At 40.8% G+C, this 19186-nt stretch overlaps 1 protein-coding gene across 1 annotated transcript in view; it reads right to left on the bottom strand.

The window, feature by feature from the left end:
• Pign (phosphatidylinositol glycan anchor biosynthesis class N) overlaps window positions 1-19186 on the bottom strand; it is a 120599-nt gene that overhangs the window by 86281 nt on the left and 15132 nt on the right. Inside the window, exons 6-11 of the mRNA XM_041647478.1 lie at window positions 16941-17047; window positions 14747-14871; window positions 13435-13565; window positions 12285-12401; window positions 4373-4413; window positions 2074-2133 (exon numbers count right to left, since the gene is read on the bottom strand). Of these exons, the coding sequence (XP_041503412.1) occupies window positions 2074-2133; window positions 4373-4413; window positions 12285-12401; window positions 13435-13565; window positions 14747-14871; window positions 16941-17047 (581 nt within the window). The remainder of the gene's footprint in view (window positions 1-2073; window positions 2134-4372; window positions 4414-12284; window positions 12402-13434; window positions 13566-14746; window positions 14872-16940; window positions 17048-19186) is intronic.

Genomic DNA, 19186 nt, shown 5'->3' with positions numbered 1-19186 from the left:
TGGTCAGAGCACTTGCTGAGGGACTGCAGAGATCCTCAGTGGTCAGAGCACTTTCTGAGGGACTGCAGAGATCCTCAGTGGTCAGAGCACTTGCTGTGGGACTGCAGAGATCCTCAGTGGTCAGAGCACTGGCTGAGGGACTGCAGAGATCCTCAGTGGTCAGAGCACTTGCTGTGGGACTGCAGAGATCCTCAGTGGTCAGAGCACTTGCTGAGGGACTGCAGAGATCCTCAGTGGTCTGAGCACTTGCTGAGGGACTGCAGAGATCCTCAGTGGTCAGAGCACTTGCTGAGGGACTGCAGAGATCCTTAGTGGTCAGAGCACTTGCTGTGGGACTGCAGAGATCCTCAGTGGTCAGAGCACTTGCTGTGGGACTGCAGAGATCCTCAGTGGTTAGAGCACTGGCTGCTCTTCCAGAGACCTGAGAGCTCTATTCCCAGCACCCACATTGGGGCTCATCATGGATCACTTTTAATTCCAGTTCCAGGGACTCTGACACCCTCTTCTGCTTTCTGAGAGCACCAGGCCCTAATGTGGTAAATCAATACCCAAGCAAGTACTAACCCACACAGGCAAAGCATTAAAGAAAAAAATTAATAAAAACAAGTACATGATGATAGTGGTTAGGGGCATTTGCTACTCCTTCACTGGATGAGGACTCAGTTTCCAGCACCTGTGTTGAGTAACTTACATACCTGAATAGGTAAACACAAGACAATCACACAAACACGCACACACACACGCACACACGCACGCATGCACACACACACACGCGCACACACACACACACAAAAAAAATTGAAAAAGAAATAAAAAATAAATTTCTAGATTAAATAACAAAATATTTAAAACCATAAATGAAAAAAAAATTCTCACATTCAAAAATAATGAATTAAATAAACAAATGAGACTGGTTAAAATCAAATCAAATCTACCACTGGCAGACTACTGCTGACTTGTACTACAAATGCTCCCCAAGGAGCCTGGTGCTACGGGAAGACGACAGACCCGTGAAGAGGGAAGACCTAATGAGAAGTGACAGAAACTTTGGGGTCACTAGGGATACACCCTCTTACAAGTATCTTGGATTTTTTTACATCTTTGTCACAAGGCAAGCAGTTTTGGTTTTGGTCTACCACATACTCCTGCACAATGTGTCACCGCAGACTGAAACCTTTAATGCCGTAAACCAAAATTAAACTTTTTCCCCATTAAGCTGATTATCTAGGAAACTTTTTATAGCAATGGGAAGCTGACATGTTGGGCAGCATACTGCTACACGAAGAATAAGCACTGTAATGGTCACAGCTACAATACTTGGATATAAGGATGTAAACAGGACACATAAACCAACGGATAGTCTGTTCCCTGCATGCACTCGCTCACGCACATACGCTTATGGCAGTCAAGAGCTTATCACTTCCAGTTCTGACTTATTACATTTTAACATAAATTCAATGTTGAAAACCAAGTAGTATAGCTGTGAGTAAGTAAGATGAGTATTTCTTACTTTATGTTTTGGTTTTCACCATTCACGCCGATTCTTAACAGCGTTACTACTTCCTGCTGAGGGTCCTCCCCACTGGATGGAATATGGTGGACAGGAATCAGAGTGCTGGCCTCCTCTGTGACAAGCCAGGCAATCTAGATTCAGGTCTTGAGAGTTAGAAAGAAGCAACTATAAGTATAATTTTGTTCTACCCAAGGGTTGGTGCCTTGAGCAGCACAGCCATGCCAGGCCCTCTTGGTTCCTGGTGATTTCCAAACATGATCTATGTAGTCCAGCAAACCATCAATATATTTTCAATAATTTTCCCTTTAAAACTGTACATATACATATATTTCACTTTTTATAATAATTTTCAAAAAACCATAGTTTTTAAAGAAATAAAGCATTTAAAAGCTTTCTTCCATGTTATATAGTTTACACTCAAGTATGAGATATTACCTATTTAGATATAAATAAGCAGGAAGGAATACAGTTTTTAAAAAACAACTAAGGATTACAGAGAAGCACATGAAAAGTAAATTTTATTTTTATAAGGAGTATTGGTAATTAGTGTCATTCCTTACCACCGAGTTAAGAGGAAAGGGAACTCCAATAAGAGACGCCATCAGGGGTGCAATGTCAGCCTAGAATGGAAGAGTTCAATTCCAGTAAGTCTGCATGTAGAAACCAGCAAATTGCATCCCCACATACAACTGTATTTGGACCATCACCATACTGATTATAATCAAAAACCTGCAAACATTTATATACATTATTATATATCAGTGTCTTTAAATGCCATTTTTTAGAAATGATTGAACTTATGAAAAACTAAATCTGAAAAGTAACCATTAAGGGTCATCAATATAAAACAAAATCAAAACCTACTTGTCCTATTGGCTAAGAACTTGAACAGTTTGTGTAAGTTATTAAGTATCAAGCAAAAGAACGCTTTGGTGGTCATAAAGGAAAGGGCGGTGGTCTTTACAGGAGGACTGTGCACAAACATGAAGGAGAAAGCCCCTCAGAAGGAAGTCTGGTCAGCCAGGGAAGGAAGAAGAGCCCAAGTGGCAGTGTGGGGACTGCTTGGACCACCATCACCCAGAGACAGCTCGCCAAAGGGAGAGAACAGATTCTACCTTCCTACATTTAAGACAGCTCGCCACAGGGAGAGAACAGACTCTACCTTCCTACATTTAAGTGGCTGTGTTCTTAGCAGTCCTTAAAAGTTGTCAAGTAGTAAAAATAGGTAAAAGCTTGAAGAGACACCTTCAAATCCTGGCTTGTTAGCTCTGAAGACTTCAGCAGTCCTCATCAGTTAAATATCTGCTTCTCCCTTACAAAGGGATGGCGCAATTGAATAAGATAAACTTGCAATGTTCCTAGCCGGAACAACCTGCGATGAAGGGCACTTCACCTGCTGCTCTCCTCGATCGACACTGGGATAAATTCTCTTCTTGGTCCCATTGACACCTGTTTGGTTCCTTCTGTTTCATTGGGGCTCATTTTTAAGTACCTCTCTGCTCCTAAGCTAAGAGTTTGTAAAGGCTGCTCCCAGATTTACGCCACGCCCAGAATACTGGTGGTATTCAAACCCTTCCCTAAGTCTTGTCTCTCTCACTCATCTCATCTACTCATCCTGAAGCCAGAGGGATTCTTGTGTGCATGTGAGCACACATACACACTCTTCAAGAGCTTCCTCAAGCTTTTGAAATTAAATTCCCAAGGTGCGCCATGCTCTCCCAGACCTGTGCCTCTTTCATAATCACATCCCAATGATGGCGAGCCTTAATGAGGCCATGCAGGGGAACTGCTTACTGGCTTGCTTCCCATGGCTTGCTCGGCCCACCTAGGGATGGCGCCACCCACCATGGGCCTGGCCCTCTCGCACTGATTGCTAAATGAGAAAATACCTTACAGCTGGATCTCATCGAAGAATTTCCTCAACTGTGGCTCCTTCCTCTGATGACTCTAGCTTGTGTTGAATTGACACACAAACCAGCAAGGACACAAAATAACTCCCTTATAAAGGTTACCTGGAAGGAGCTTTTGGGTGGAGGGTATGGTGCACACACGTGTACCTGAAGGAATGCATGCAGGCATAGTGGGGTGAAAGACGGATTTGCAGGTGTCTTCTACTACTGGTCTCCATCTTCTCTCACTGAACCAGAAATTTGCTGCCTGCTGAGCAGGCTGACTGTCCAGGAAGCTCCTGGGACCTGCTGATCTTCACCTCCCAACACTAAGGTTACAGGCACAAGAAGCTGCACAGGGATTGATATTCAGGTCTTTCAAGACAGGGTTTCTCTGTGGCTTTGGAGCCTGTCCTGGAACTAGCTCTTGTAGACCAGGCTGGCCTCGAACTCAGAGATTCACCTGCCTCTGCATCCCGAGTGCTGGGATTGAAGGCGTGCGCCACCACTGTCTGGCTCAGATCTTACCTTCTTAACAAGAACTCTTGCTCACCTGAGTCCCCTGGATGGAGTTTTCTTATTTTCAATTGAGAGTTTAAAATGTTCTTATTTTAAACTTATTACTCTGTGTATGATGGAGGCCGGGAGAGGAGCGTGCACAGAGATCAGAGAACGACCCTGTAGAGTGTGTTTCTGCCCATCTTAGGTGCTGGGGACTGGACTCTGGCTTATGATTCAAGCACTTTATCCACTTGGCCAGCTCAACGACCCATATGAATTTTGTTTCTTTGTTTTAATTGGCACAAGAAGGTTAGGACAAAACACTTGCACTCCAAGTAGTCTGCTTAACAGAAATATGTTGGAAATTTTCTTTGCTGCTGCTACTACTACTACTACTATTACAGCCTATTTTTGCATGTTTTTCTCTAAATGTTTATAAAAAAGAAAATAATTAAATTTAAATAGATACCTGATCAACGTCTCGCCTCTTCCAGTTTTCCAATCTCCATTCTGAAGACATAGATGTAAAACATGATGTTAAGATTTTTAACAAGAACTATTTGCCTTATTTTCAGGTGTGCAGGACACTCCACATAAAGGATAAGTATTGGAAGCCTCTTTCTTAAACCACGTATGGAAGAAAAAAAAAAGACCGAGAAAAGCAGGGGCAGAGGGGGAAATGCTAAAGTATTTTTAAAAAGAAAAATTGAAAAAATAAATCGTTAGCATTTTCTGTGATTTATTAAGTTTTTTAACATGTTCATTTGGAAATATAATGTTCCAAACATCCAAGGAAACAAAGAGGGAAGTCCTGCCTAATGGCAACTGCCAGCAAGCTGTGCTTCAGCGACTGACAGCCAACACACCCGCCCTCCCTTTTCTGGGTTGGCAGCAGTTACCAGAGCATTTAAAACTGGAGCTATGATGCTCCTGTAACTCCAACTTTTAACACAGTGTATTAGTTACTATTACAACCCCCTCATAGGGTGCAGCTAGTCCAGCTTTGGAGGAAACTCACTGACTTCCACAGTGGCTGCACCAGTTTGCACCCCCACCAGCATTTGCAGTCATTTGTGCTTGGAGCTTAGTACTTCTGACTGAGCTAAGGTGGGATCTCAAAGTAATTTTGATTTGCATTTCCCTGGTGGCTGAGGATTTGCACATTAAAAAAGTATTTATTTCTCAGTCATTTGTATTTCATCTTTTGAGAACTTTCTACTCCATGCCCAATCACTGTTTTTGTTTTGTGGTTGTTAAGTTTTTGAGTAATTTTTATAATCTAGATACTCACTTTCTGTACAGAAGCTTTTAAGTTTCTGGCGGTCCCACCTATCAGCTGTCAGTCTTATGCTTGCATTACTAGGCTCCTGTGCCTACAGTCCTTTCCTGTGCCTACAGTCCTTTCCTGTGCCTACAGTTCAAGCACAGTCCCTACTGTTTCTTCTAGCAGGTTCAGCATAGCAGATCTTACAGTGAGGTCCTTCCCTCATCCCTATTAGCAATGGTGTTCAGCACAGCAATAAAAAGGACCCAACACAAGAACTTTGTTTCCTAGGTTTCATCTCCTGCTGGGCAGAAGTTTCAATGGCATGCATGATGCACCCAGACACCTGCTTTCCATGCCATTGGAATAGACTGTCATCCTCTCCAAAGTCCATGCTCAAAAATGGCTTAACTGAGTTACAAGTGTGTGTGTGTGTGTGAGTGTTTTAAACACGCCTACTAGTAAGTTTGTGGCTTTATATTGGGCAGTGTGCATAACAATGATTGGCCACATGTGGACCATGAGATGGACACCCCTGCACTAGTACTAAGACCTGCGGAAACAAGCACCACCCCAAAGATAGCACAGGAGATAAAAAAAAAAAAAATCTCTCTAATTTCTCTAAGCACAAATCTGCTTCAGTAAGTCTGCAAAAATCATGAATGCTTACTATGTAGGAGCCAGCCATGATAAGCTAAATATGAACAGATCACCCGAAGGAAGTTCTTTACCATTATCACCTGCCAGAGTAGGACTCTGGCCATTGATAAATTAAATAGAGGCCTGAGTCTCAGTAGTTTACCCCGAAACAACACCAGGTTGCAGGAAGAACCACAACCTGAGATTACCCAAGCATCACCCAAAAAACAGACCATTCAAAGGAAATGCCTAACATTCCCAACTGCTGTAGATAGCAGCACACACTCACCAGGACACCCTAGACAAATGTCAGCCAATCAGGGGTCCTGAACCTCAGAAACCCCTCACCCCCACCTTTACTACTATAAAAACCGAACTCTAACTGAGCATGGGGCTCTCTGATTATTCCAATACATTGGACATGCAGAGAGACTGAGTTTGCAAACTTGCATAAAATAAAGACTCTTTGCTTTTACATACGGGACGCGGTCTCCTTGTTGGTTTTTGGGAGACTTCACAGATTTGGGCATAACATTTGGGGGCTCGTCCGGAATTCACCAAGCCCACTGGGACTACCACCTATAGAGCCTTCAACCAGCCAGTAAATTTTCTGTCTTTTGTTTTATGTCTCATGTCTGTGTCTCATGTCTTTCTGTGAGCATGCCCGGGAACCATAAATGCTTGTAAATAATCTGCGGATGTGCGAAAAGTTCACAGGCAGGGCTCTTGGAGGAGTCATTCCCAGGGCCATTCTGCAGAGGGCGGTCCCCTCTGGTGAGACACGCAGGTAGTGTTCTCAGTTCTGTGGTGAGAGACAGGGGTAGCATTCTCAGTTCTATGGTGAGACACGAAGGTAGCATTCTCAGTTTGATAGAGGGCGGGTCACACCCGCAAAACAGCTTGAAGCTGGGGTCTTAGGTTTGGTTTGACACCATTGTCCTGCTCATTGTCCTGTGTGTCTGTGTATTGTTGTGTTTTTGTCCTGACTTAGACTGATGCTGATGATATGGGACAGACTCAAATCATCACTTCTTTGACATTGATATTATGATCATTGTGACATAGATATTGTGACAAGACTTTAGACATAGGGCCATAGGCATAGGGGTATTTTTTCCTTGCTGCCTTAAACATTTCATGAAAAGAAGTCAGCCTTGGTCCCAAGCATGAGACTGTGGGGCAGCCTGCTTATGTGGATGGGTGGCTGGGCTATATATGCTTGTTGTTACAATGTAGCAAGGCTGCCAGCCACAGTTGTAGGGGGCAAATGTACCCCAATAGGATTTCAAACACTGAACAGAGAATCTGGGGTTAATTTTTAAGGCTTGGAGAGGTTAACAATCTTTTCCCCCATGCTGCATACCACCCTGCCCCTCCCATGCTGGTGGATGAGTTCCCTCCACCTGTCCTGGGGGCTGCATGCCTCAACTTCTGGTCAAACCTGACCAAGGATTGGCTCCACAGGTCAAGGACTCTGGCTATAGGTGTTCCCGCAATGGCCATGTTGTGACACTGTAGCCAGACTTCCGTCCACCAGAGCTGCTTTGATCATTCAGAGCCAATGTGTTACAAATATCTGTCATCATTCAGAGGGGCTGGTTACAAATTATGATTGGTTAAAGGTATATAAAAAGTTACAAAAGGTCAAAAGGGGATGTAAACTATGTTTGCTGTGGTTTCTCAAACATGGGAATACTAAATATGCTTGTTTTGTTTAAAAGTTTGTCTATGTAAGTTTTCTTGAAAGCATGGAGCTGAGACAGAAATGGTCTGACTATTTTTGCTGTCTCTGCCACCCATCACTGCTGTGGCCACATATACAGGACTGATTCAGAAATTTATCACTGAGCTCTGGTTACTGAATTTGGGTAAGCAAAAATTCAGATGACTTTTTGGTAGAGATAATGTTAAAACTACTATATGCTGGTTTTTTTTTTATTGAAATGCTGGCTCTAGGACTGGATTATGGCTCTTCGTTTGTTAGATCAATGTTTTATTTAGTTAAAATCTATGCATGGGTAATTTAAAAAAAAACATAAGGCATAATTCCATTTTAAACTTTGGATGATTGCCATTTTGCTAGAGTTAAAAAAAAAATAAAAGGATGCCACATAATTTGACCACCATCTTCATTGAAGGCGACACTTGGAATGGGCTAACAAACCCCCAAGAGAGTTTGGATTGGGATAGAGTTTTGCATGATATTATGTTTCATATTACTAATAATTAAACTTAAAAGGCTAAAAATTAGGGTCAGAGCCATAAGCACCAACAGCTAACCAGAAACAGAAATGTTCATTACTTGTGATGCAGAAGACAATGACCTAAGCAGTTTGATAGAGGGCTTGAAACAGCATCCAAGTCTATCAATCTCAATCTTTTGGAGGTTGTTGTTCAGTGGTAGTCTGGGGCCACCTGCATTTCAGATGTTTAAATTGAGATTCAGAACACAGGCAAAACTGCAGTTGTAAAATAACAACAGGAAAAACTCTGTAATGGGAGGATCACTGTAACATACAAAACTCTATTAAAAGGTAAAAGCATTAAAAATATTGACTAATGGCTGGGCGGTGGTGGCGCACGCTTTTAATCCCAGCATTTGGGAGGCAGAGGCAGGCGGATCTCTGTGAGTTCGATACCAGCCTGGTCTACAGAGCTAGTTCCAGGACAGGCTCCAAAGCCACAGAGAAACCCTGTCTCGAAAAACCAAAAAATAAAAAAAATGGTTTAAAAATACATTTCTTTGTTCAAGGTCTATTCGGGCTTTAAAATGAATGTTTATCCTTTTTATCTTTGCTAACTTTGCTGGGTTTAAGCTATTTGGATAAGCTGAGTCATAAATTTTTGTATTGACACTAAGAGGTTTGGACCTCCTCTTCTGGAGGAAAAAATGTTGTTTCTATGTCAATCACTTCAGGGTAATTAGAGATTCAATGGCCTTGTTGATGATAGAAAACAAAACACTCAAACAGAAGCTGGATAAAAACCTATTCAACTGGTCTTCTTGTTAACAACCTTACTTTCAGCTCTAACAGGCCCCTAATGATCTTGCTTCTTCTTATCAACAGACTTGATGGCTTTTGTTTGAGAAGGGGTCAATATTGTTGAGGTTTCAGTATTACCCCCTTGAGCCCCTAGACAGAGAGGATCCATGATTGAGTCCTGTTATCAGTACTTGTGAAGGGGAAAAAATGTTGGGCCCAGGGCAACTTGGAACACACCTGCCAAGATGGGTTCTATAGATCAGCAGGAAAATAGACCTAAGTCTAGTGCAATGCTAGCTCTTAGACTCCCTGCTGTTTCCATTTCACCCTGGGATCTGTTCCTTGCCTTTGCAGGAGATAGCATTAACAGTTAGATATAAACTTGTTCTGTGTTTATAGTCATACCCTCAGAATGACTAATTCAGTTTCTTTATTAGCTTTAATTCAAAATCATTACAGAGTATGGAGTTCTAGTCTTGTAAAAGCTGTTAGCTTATTATAGACTGTTAAAAAAATACATGTTAGTCAGTTGTCTTTAAAGTACTGATAGAATTAGTTACAGAAAAAAAAGCCTTATTTAGTTTCCTGTATATGTTTTTAAAGCCAAACTTAAGTAATAAGAAACAAAGTTTGTCTAATCAGACATACCTAGGCAGCCCTCATACTTCAGAGACCTGCAGAATATGGCATTTAAAATAATGACTAAAAAGCTTATTATATTAAACAGAGACTCCAAGATCCTAGCAGTAACCCAAGGTCTCCAAAAAAGATTATGAGACACCATGATGTCTCCATCTGGATTATGATGACGCTGTCCACTGGGCAAGATGACCCCCAGTACAACACTGGCTTCCAGGACCCGGTCCAGACTGTGGACAAACAGCAGGACCCTGGAGAACTGATTGCACCACTTTTATCTCGACAAAATAAGGTCAGTCTTTTCCATGTCCCTCTTCCACAGAAAATGAAAAGTTGACCTTATGGGCCTGGCTGAGACAGTGAGACTGCTGTTCTGGATATTTCCGCCTCCAATGCTGTGGAGATCTGGGTATGACTAACTGTATGTATATAGACTCTGGTCCCTGTCATTTTTAATAGTTTGGTCTATATTCAGACAGACTTTTTTTTTATCCTTCTGAGATCTGTGACAGTATTAATGGCTAGGGAAGTTATTAATGTCAGTTTAGCAGTAAAAGGTATCCAGATTCTTCCACAAAGCTATAGCCAACTTGTTGGCTAGGACTCAAAGTTATGAGTCTATTCCTTCTGGTTACAGATGCCCATTTGTAATGGAAAAATTAAAAATGCTGCAGGATTCCCTGCGGCAGTAGGCAGCAGAAATGCTGGAGGTCCACAAGCGGTGGTAACGGGCCATGTGGCCATAGGCAGCGGGCTCTGAGAACAGCCAGTCCAAGGCAGAAACAGCTGCTGGTCCCTGAGCAGTGGCTGGTCCCAGGCAGGGAGACACATGGCGGGCAGGCAAGAGACAGAGACATGGATAGACACGCCATGCAGAGTGAGGTTGGATATTTATTCAGGGGGTTATGGAGGGGAAAGGGAGAACAGAACAGGAGAGAGAGAGAGAGAGAGAGAGAGAGAGGAGAGAGAGAAGAGAGAGAGAAAGAAGAGAGAGACAAAAGCGGGGGAAGGGGAGAAGAGGGGAGAGAGGCAGAAGCTGCCTCCCCAAGAGGAAAACAGAAAGAGAGCTCAGGCCTAAAGCCTGCCTTAGCAGATGGGGGGGGCGGGGGTGTGTGACTTGTCTCTTAAAGAGACAGAACAATCATTACAAGTTCACCCAAAGAAAGTTCTTTACCATTTTCACCTGCCAGAGTAGGACTCTGGCCATTGATAAATTTAACAGAGGCCTGAGTCTCAGTAGTTTACCCCAAAGTAACACCTGGTTGCAGGAAGAACCACAACCTGAGATTACCCAAGCATCACCCAAAAATAGACCATCCAAGGGAAATGCCTAACATTCCCAACCAATGTAGATAGGACCACCTGCCAGCACATACTCACCAGGACACCCCTAGACAAATGTCAGCCAATCAGGAGTCCTGAACCTCAGAAACCCCTCACCCCCACTTTACTACTATAAAAACCTATCTCTAACTGAAATTGGGGCTCTCTGATTATTCCAATATACTGGACATGCAAAGAGACTGAGTTTGCAAACTTGCATAAGATAAAGGCTGTTTGCTTTTACATATGGAACTCGGTTTCCTTGTTGGCTTTTAGGAGACTTTGCAGATTTGAGCATAACATACTACTGCTGTATTTTGGCAATTTCTCCTGTAGGCCTATGACCTTGCCTGGTGTTTGGCAAAAATTATCTCAGGGACTGTATCTCAAGGCCTATAAAACAGAAAAAAAGCCTGGCTCAAGTACTTCAAGGCCTGTAGGATAGAGAAAAACCTGGCTCATGTTTGTGTGAGGATGAGACAGCAAAAATTAGGTAGATGCCCCTCCAGCCAAAGGGAGGGTTTGGATGCCTCTCGTTGGATGGAGGTACCTCCACATCACACCATGTCACTTAAGCTATATAAACTGACACTCACAGTAATGAACTGAGTTCCTGCTTCACTGGACTCCCAATGGCGTCTGATTAGTGGGACTGCGGAATGGGCAGTTAGCACACTCACCTTTCCTTGGGTCTGAATATGGAGGCTCAAGAAGCCTGGCACCTGGTGGCCAAAGAAGCTAGCAGACTGGTATTCTCTGTTAGCACTGACGATATGTAAACAGCATGATGAAAAATGTACCATGCCAGCCGGGAGGTGGTGGTGCATGCCTTTAATCCCAGCACTCGGGAGGCAGAGGCAGGCGGATCTCTGTGAGTTCGAGACCAGCCTGGTCTACAAGAGCTAGTGCCAGGACAGGCTCCAAAACCACAGAGAAACCCTGTCTCAAAAAAACCAAAAGAAAAAAGAAAAATGTACCCATGCCATACATGAAGACATGCTGTGCTTTCTTCATCTGGGTCCAGACAGAAATAACTTGGTACTACATCTAGCTTTTCATATAAGGGAGATATATATTTCTTTTAGAAACTGCAACCTCAAAATTAATATGTTTTTTGCTTAAGTTGGAAAATTGTAATTAATTTTATAATTTGTCTCTAAGAAACCGTGCCTTCCTTCTTGTTTTATTCTTATTTCTAATTAAAATTTTAACATAATAAAACAAGATTAAAATTTCTGATTCCTAGATATTTAGAAAGGCCAAAATAGTTACTAACAGTGGTATACTGGAAAATATTCAACAAATGGTTGTGGGGAAAAAGAGAAAAGGAGAGAAAGCAAACTAACCAACTCTTGGATACGGAGCATTTGCATATAACAATGATTAATGACAGAATCATTAAAAAGAGGAATTTAAAACAATTTCAAGTAATTGTTAAAATCTTATTGAAAATGTCAACTTAGTTTAATTCTAGTCCTATTTTAAATGCTATCTACATGGGCATTTGTGACTACACAAACAAATATTAGTACCTTTTAAAAACTCGTCATCAAATTGCTGAGTTGATACTTTTTGAGGACCTTTGATCCCGGCTCCCCAAGTCACTAAAGGAGTTAAAGTCTCTGAAGGATGACCAGCGCCATGGGAACCTACAGCAGAGACATCAAGAGTCGTCAGATGAGTATATAATCACCAATAATCACAAAACCATCTCTAAATGCTTTGTCTTAAAGAATTGATCCATGTGAAGCTAGCGAAATCAGAGGCCCAAATTCGGGAACTACCACACAGCTGCAGCAAAGCAGCAGTGCACTCTAACTAACACCACACAGCTGCAGCAATGCAGCAAGGCAGTGTAACTAACACCACACAGCTGCAGCAATGCAGCAGTGCACTGTAACTAACACCACACAGCTGCAGCAATGCAGCAGTGCACTGTAACTAACACCACACAGCTGCAGCAATGCAGCAGTGCACTGTAACTAACACCACACAGCTGCAGCAATGCAGCAGTGCACTGTAACTAACACCACACAGCTGCAGCAATGCATCAGTGCACTGTAACTAACACCACACAGCTGCAGCAATGCAGCAAGGCATTGTAACTAACACCACACAGCTGCAGCAATGCAGCAGTGCACTGTAACTAACACCACACAGCTGCAGCAATGCAGCAGTGCACTGTAACTAACACCACACAGCTGCAGCAATGCAGCAGTGCACTGTAACTAACACCACACAGCTGCAACAATGCATTGTAACTAACACCACACAGCTGCAGCAATGCATTAGAGCACTGTAACTAACACCACACAGCTGCAATAATGCAGCAATGCATTGTAACTAACACCACACAGCTGCAGCAATGCAGCAGTGCATTGTAACTAGCATCACTCTACATGGGAGGGATTCCAGGTAGAATTTCTTTTCTAATAGAAAACTGTGAAGAAAACTTAAAAGTACTTGGATTTTTTTTCTACTTATTCATTTGTAAATGAGACTATATTCTTTTTACAATTAGAAAAAAAAGGATCCCTTATAGAGGTCAGATTATTTAATATTTTAAACATACAATTATGTCCTGGATTTTTGCATACTGCAAGACATCGGATCTTCTGAACAATATTTGCAAACTATATCTGCCACTACTCTCATTAAGGTAGCACAGAAACACAGACTAACCCCAGTCTGTCATTCCATGGTCGGAGGTAAAGATAAATGCTGTTTTCCCATCATCACCATAAAAATGCTTGAATATTGACACAATTTCCTTCACTCCATCATCAACTTTTTTAATATTGTCCTTATATTCCCTGTTTACAAAGAAACAAAAGAACAAGCTATATTAATTTAGAGCAATCGAATTCATCCAACCCCTACTCATTACATTTAAGTCAAGAATTGAAGAAATGCTTTACTATTTTAAAATCAGAGGCTCCTGTTAAGACTAATTTTTCCCTTTAATGAATTTAAAAAAGTCCTCAAATAATTTTCATAGACATTTTAAAAGGAAAATATTGATTAGTAAATATATTTTAATAAACACTTAAAATCCTAAACAGGATAATGGACTTTTAAGTCCACGTCATATAAACGGTTTTGGTAACCTTCATAGGGAACTATAATAATTTAAAATATAGAATATTCCCACCCTATAAAGTATTTGTGACTTAATCTACTGCAGTGCTGAGAACTGTACTCAGGCTTCCCACATAGTTGCACAAAGCTGGTTTAATATGAGTATATTTCACTAATAAAAACAGTACATCAAGCCGGGCGGTGGTGGCGCACGCCTGTAATCCCAGCACTCGGGAGGCAGAGGCAGGCGGATCTCTGTGAGTTCGAGACCAGCCTGGTCTACAAGAGCTAGTTCCAGGACAGGCTCCAAAACCACAGAGAAACCTTGTCTCGAAAAAACCAAAAAAAAAACAGTACATCATGTTAAACTAGGAAAAATGAGATATTCATGCTGGTAATTAAACCATCAGACATTATAGTTAGCATAAAACCAATTCAAAATAAAGAATAAAAATTTAAATGATTTCTTCTTTCTTATGGTCTGCAAAGCTGAGAATAGCGCTAAAGAAGTAACAAGCAACACTTTATTAGCTGGATACAAAGCTGATCAAACAAACACCCAGGGAATTACATCTTCTGTTATAAAAATTCATAAACTGTTTATGCTTTTGAGATTCACTGAAAATATTCCCAAAATGTGGGTAATTCAGACATTTCTCTCTGCCTTGATAAGTGAAGAATACAGACTAGGTGAAGATCTATTTCACTTATTTTAATGTGCAGTGTGACCAAAGCATAAGTGATCTTAACTACTATAAACGATACATCATATAGCTGAAAACATCCTACAGGATAGCAGGGACATAAAGTACTAGCTCTTTTGTTATAACTACAAAGAAAATTTCATATCACATCAAAAATTCAAATGGGATAGCTATTCCCCACAAGCTGAAATTGAACACATCATTAATATTACCTTGACGATGGTCGGTGAGCATGTCCATTTGTATCTATTCCTAATAAGTGTAAGAAAAAAACTACTTTTTCCTCATTCACTTTTGAGAACAAAGACTGGTTGTTCCTCGCATCATAAAAGAAGTCCTAAATGTAAAAAATCAGGTGAAAAGTAGTTAATTTATAAATAACTCTAATTCATTTTATAGTGTTTAATTTTGTCATCAAGATATAACATGAAGTCTTTGTTATCAATTCAGACATTTCTGTCCAAATAACCTTTGAGCTATTCTGAAACAATTAGGCAAAATAATTATAGAAAAAGGAGCTTAGGGGGCTGGAGAGATGGCTCAGAGGGTAAGAGCACTGGCTGCTCTTCCAGAGGTCCTGAGTTCAATTCCCAGCAACCACATGGTGGCTCACAGCCATCTGTAATGAGACCTGGTGCGTTCCTTGCCAACAGTACATTGTATGCTTAATAAATAAATAAATCTTTAAAAAAAAAAGGAGCTTAATTTCATACTATTCTTACCACAGATCTACTGTAATTAAAAACTGAAGAACTATCTGGCTAAAAGGCAAATGTTAATCAGCAATGGTGGAAGGGGTACAGGACATTTATTATATCTAAGTATACTTGGAAATTGTGATTTTTCATCACCCTGTCCACCGCCCTTTCAGTCAAACTATGACCTCTTACTGAGGTTGTAAGAATGTCTAACTACTTCCTCTTCCGTGACTAGGACCTGCTTTGGCTGTCCAGTGGTGGAGAAACACCACTTAAATACAGTTCAGAACTTATTACATTAATATCCTAATAATAACCTAGATTCATAAGCCTTTCAGACATTAATAATTCACCCTGACTCACATTTATAAGCATGTATGCAAGCACCCAAAGAGAGCACTTTAAAATGATTTTAAATAAGCCAGGCAGTGGTAGTGTACAACTTTAATTGTAGCACTTGGGAGGCAGACGCAGGAGGATCTCTGTGAGTTCAAGTCCAGCCTGGTCTACAACAGCTAGTTTCAGGACAGCAAGTGCTGTTATACACAAAAATCTGCCCCAAAAAAATAAAAACAAAAAAATTATCTGAATAAACAGATTATGTTAGCACGTATCATCATTGTTTACATAAATGTATATAGATTTAAAAGACGCTAACTTTCCATAAGGTATTGATGAAAATCTACAATGTATTTAAAAGCATAAGTGGAATAATTAAGAGAAATTATTCAAGGATAAAACTGCCCTTAAGCTTCCATTTACAGTCTCCTTGAGTTAATTTTATAGTTTTCTCCATGAACCATAGACACAAGATTTGGGAAGCTATGAAACACTAACCAGGTGGAGCTCAACCTGTGTCTCAACAGTAGTCACTTCAAATGCCTTTTTCAAGTTCTGCTATTTAAAGAAGTTCACGGGCAATTAGTAAAGGCTAGCCGACTAATCTGTTTAGGCTTATCGGAATTTTCTCTTTTGTGCGGATTTTTTATGTGTTTGTGACTATATGTATGTTTACCAAGTTCACACAGGTGCCCGAGGAGGCAGAAGAGCTGTCAGACCCCTGGAACTGAAGTTATAGGTGGTTGTGAGACACTCACAGTGCTAGGGATCAAACCTGGGGAGTCGACAGGAGCTGAGTCATCTGTCCAGCCCCTACTCTCTTAAAAATCTAATTTTTTTGTTATTATAAAATTACTCCTTTGCAATGGCATTTTCAAGATGCTCCACATCTCACTGGCCCACTACGACCAGCCCAAAGCTCCAAGGTCAACAGAAGGTCAAGAGCTGCCTGCAGTGGCTCATCAAACTAGAAATGGAAAGAAGGTTTTTCTGGACCCTAATGTAGGACTCGTTTTACCTTGGAGTTTATCTCTCTAAACACAAAGTTTTAGAGAGATATTTCAAAAAATAACTTTATTAGTAATTTTATAAACTGTAATTGCTTTTTAAAAATAGCATGGTACAACACTGAATGCTCCAGTTCAGACAGGCAGCAAACTAAACTTGAAATGAGCTCACTCAGAAATAAATCTTCAGGACTCTACATAAGTATGTATTTAGTTACGAACCACTCAATAGCAAACACCTCCCCAGGTGGACTCACATGTAAAACAGAACTTAGGACACTGAGGGAAAAAGTCCCACAACGAAGGCCAGCCTGGGCTACATAACAAGACCCTCTTTCAAAACGAAGCAAAAGAGCAAGTACCTTAACTTTATCAAAAACCCAGGTATCCAGTTTTGTGGCATCGTGAGCACCAAAATCCTCTTTTTGAGCATCATAACTGTAGGTATAAACATGGTCACCACTAGCACCTGAAAAAAATTTTTGAGAAATACACAAATTGGAAAAAAAAAAAACCAAAAAACCGTTTAAGCTGTTATAAAACATGAAATAATCAAAAGTATTTTTGCTGTTTTGAGATAAAATTGTTATATTGTACACACTAGTCTTGAACTCATGACGTCAAATTATCTTTCCTCTTATGCTTCCTGAGTTCCAGGATTACAGGCATGCTGCCTCCATCATACCTGCTTTACTTACAAGTAGGCAGAATTAATTACAAAGTGCTTTATGATAGAGATAGGAAAGATAGGAGAAAAAGCTTACTTTATATTCTATCATTCATGTTATATACATCAACATGTTCTTTTTCTTCTCAAAATAATATATATAGTCAAAATCCTAATATGCAATAAAATAAAAATTAGTTCTGAAGTTTGTTCCCATTGAAATGTGTGCTCTCAAGAAGTTACAATATTAAATAAAGATGGCCAGCATACTTCTTCCTAAAAAACTCAAACATTTCGCTTGTCTTAAGATTATGTGCATTTGTCTCGACATAAGGAAATAAATAGCCTAGAATTGCAGTGAGTGCCTATAATCCTAGCACTAGGGAAGTGGAGAAAAAAAATCACAGCTTTCCTATCAGCCAGGCCCTGTCTTAAAAGCAAGGACTGGGGAAGGTGAAATACTGCTTAGTGCCAAATACCAAGGTGGTAAATATGCTAATCTTATAAATTCATGAAACCTGTATTAAGAATATAAAACAAGAGACGCAGGGGGCAGCAGACGCAGGCCGCAGGCGGCGGGGACCGGTGGAGACCACCACGGCAGCAGATGCAGGCGGCGGGGACCAACGAGCAGCAGATCGCTCCACTACAATTAAATCAAAGAGGTAGGCCTTTTGTTGGCGAGGTCCCTGGAAAACAGGGAGCCTGGTCCTGTTCCTGAAGACCCTTCTGAGGGGTGAGAGAAATCTTGGCCCCCAGCAGGAGCCAGGAAACAGAGCGAAGGCATTTTGTAAGAGGAGCCCCTGACCAGCAGGGAAACCTGATCGGTTTTAAAAGACCCATTAGATAGCATCAATTGGAGGAGATGGGCAGGCGCCAAGGCAAGAATTCACCCAATAATCTGAAAAACAACATGAAAACACCAGAACCCAAAGATCTTACAACAGAAGGACTTGAACACCCTAACACAGAAGAAGTGGGGAAAAAAATGACTTTATGAAAGTAATAGAGTCCCTTAAACAACATGTAAAAAACACCCTTATAGAAATGGATGGAAAGTATAACAAAAAGTTTGAAGAAATGAGTAAATACGTACAAGACACCCTGGGAAACCAAGAAAAAACGATCAATCAGGTAATGGAAACAGTTCAAGAATTGAAAACTGAAATGGAAGCAAGGAAGAAAACACAAACTGAGGACAGGCTGAATATGGAAAACCTAGGTCAACAAGCAGAGGCTACAGAAATAAGCATAATCAATAGAATACAAGAGATAGAAGAAAGAATCTCAGATTCTGAGGACACCATAGAGAAAATAAACGCACTGATCAAAGAAAACTGCAAAGCCAACAAATTCTCATCACAAAACATCCAGGAAATATGGGACACAATAAAAAGACCAAACCTAAGAATAATAGGAATAGAAGAAGGAGAAGAGTCACAGCTCAAAGGCCCAGAAAATATTTTTATCAAAATTATGGAAGAAAACTTTCCCAACATAAAGAAAGATATTCCTTTGAATATTCAAGAAGCATACAGAACACCAAACAGACTGGATCAAAGAAAAACATCTCCTCGCCATATAATAATCAAAACACAAAATATACAGGTTAAAGAAAGAATATTAAGAGCTGCAAAGGAAAAAGGCCGAGTAACTTATAAAGGTAAACCAATCAGACTTATAGCTGCCTTCTCTATGGAAACAATGAAAGCCAGAAGGTCCTGGATAGAAGTACTGCAGAAGCTAAGAGACCAAGGATGCAAGCCCAGACTACTATACCCAGCCAAGCTATTGTTCACTATCAATGGAGAAAAGAAGACATTCCAGGATAAGAACAAATTTAAACATACGTACACACAAATCCAGGCCTACAGAAAGTAATAGAAGGAAAATCGCAACCCAAGGAATCCAACATTGCCAACACTGCCTACAATAACTCAG

This window comes from Microtus oregoni, unplaced genomic scaffold (genome assembly GCF_018167655.1).
Source record: "Microtus oregoni isolate MIOR12 unplaced genomic scaffold, Mior012 000003F_ref0000135, whole genome shotgun sequence".
In the NCBI taxonomy this organism is placed as follows: Eukaryota; Metazoa; Chordata; class Mammalia; order Rodentia; family Cricetidae; genus Microtus; species Microtus oregoni.
The sequence above is the reverse complement of the archived record's forward strand: the minus strand, read 5'-3'. Positions and strand labels throughout refer to the sequence as shown.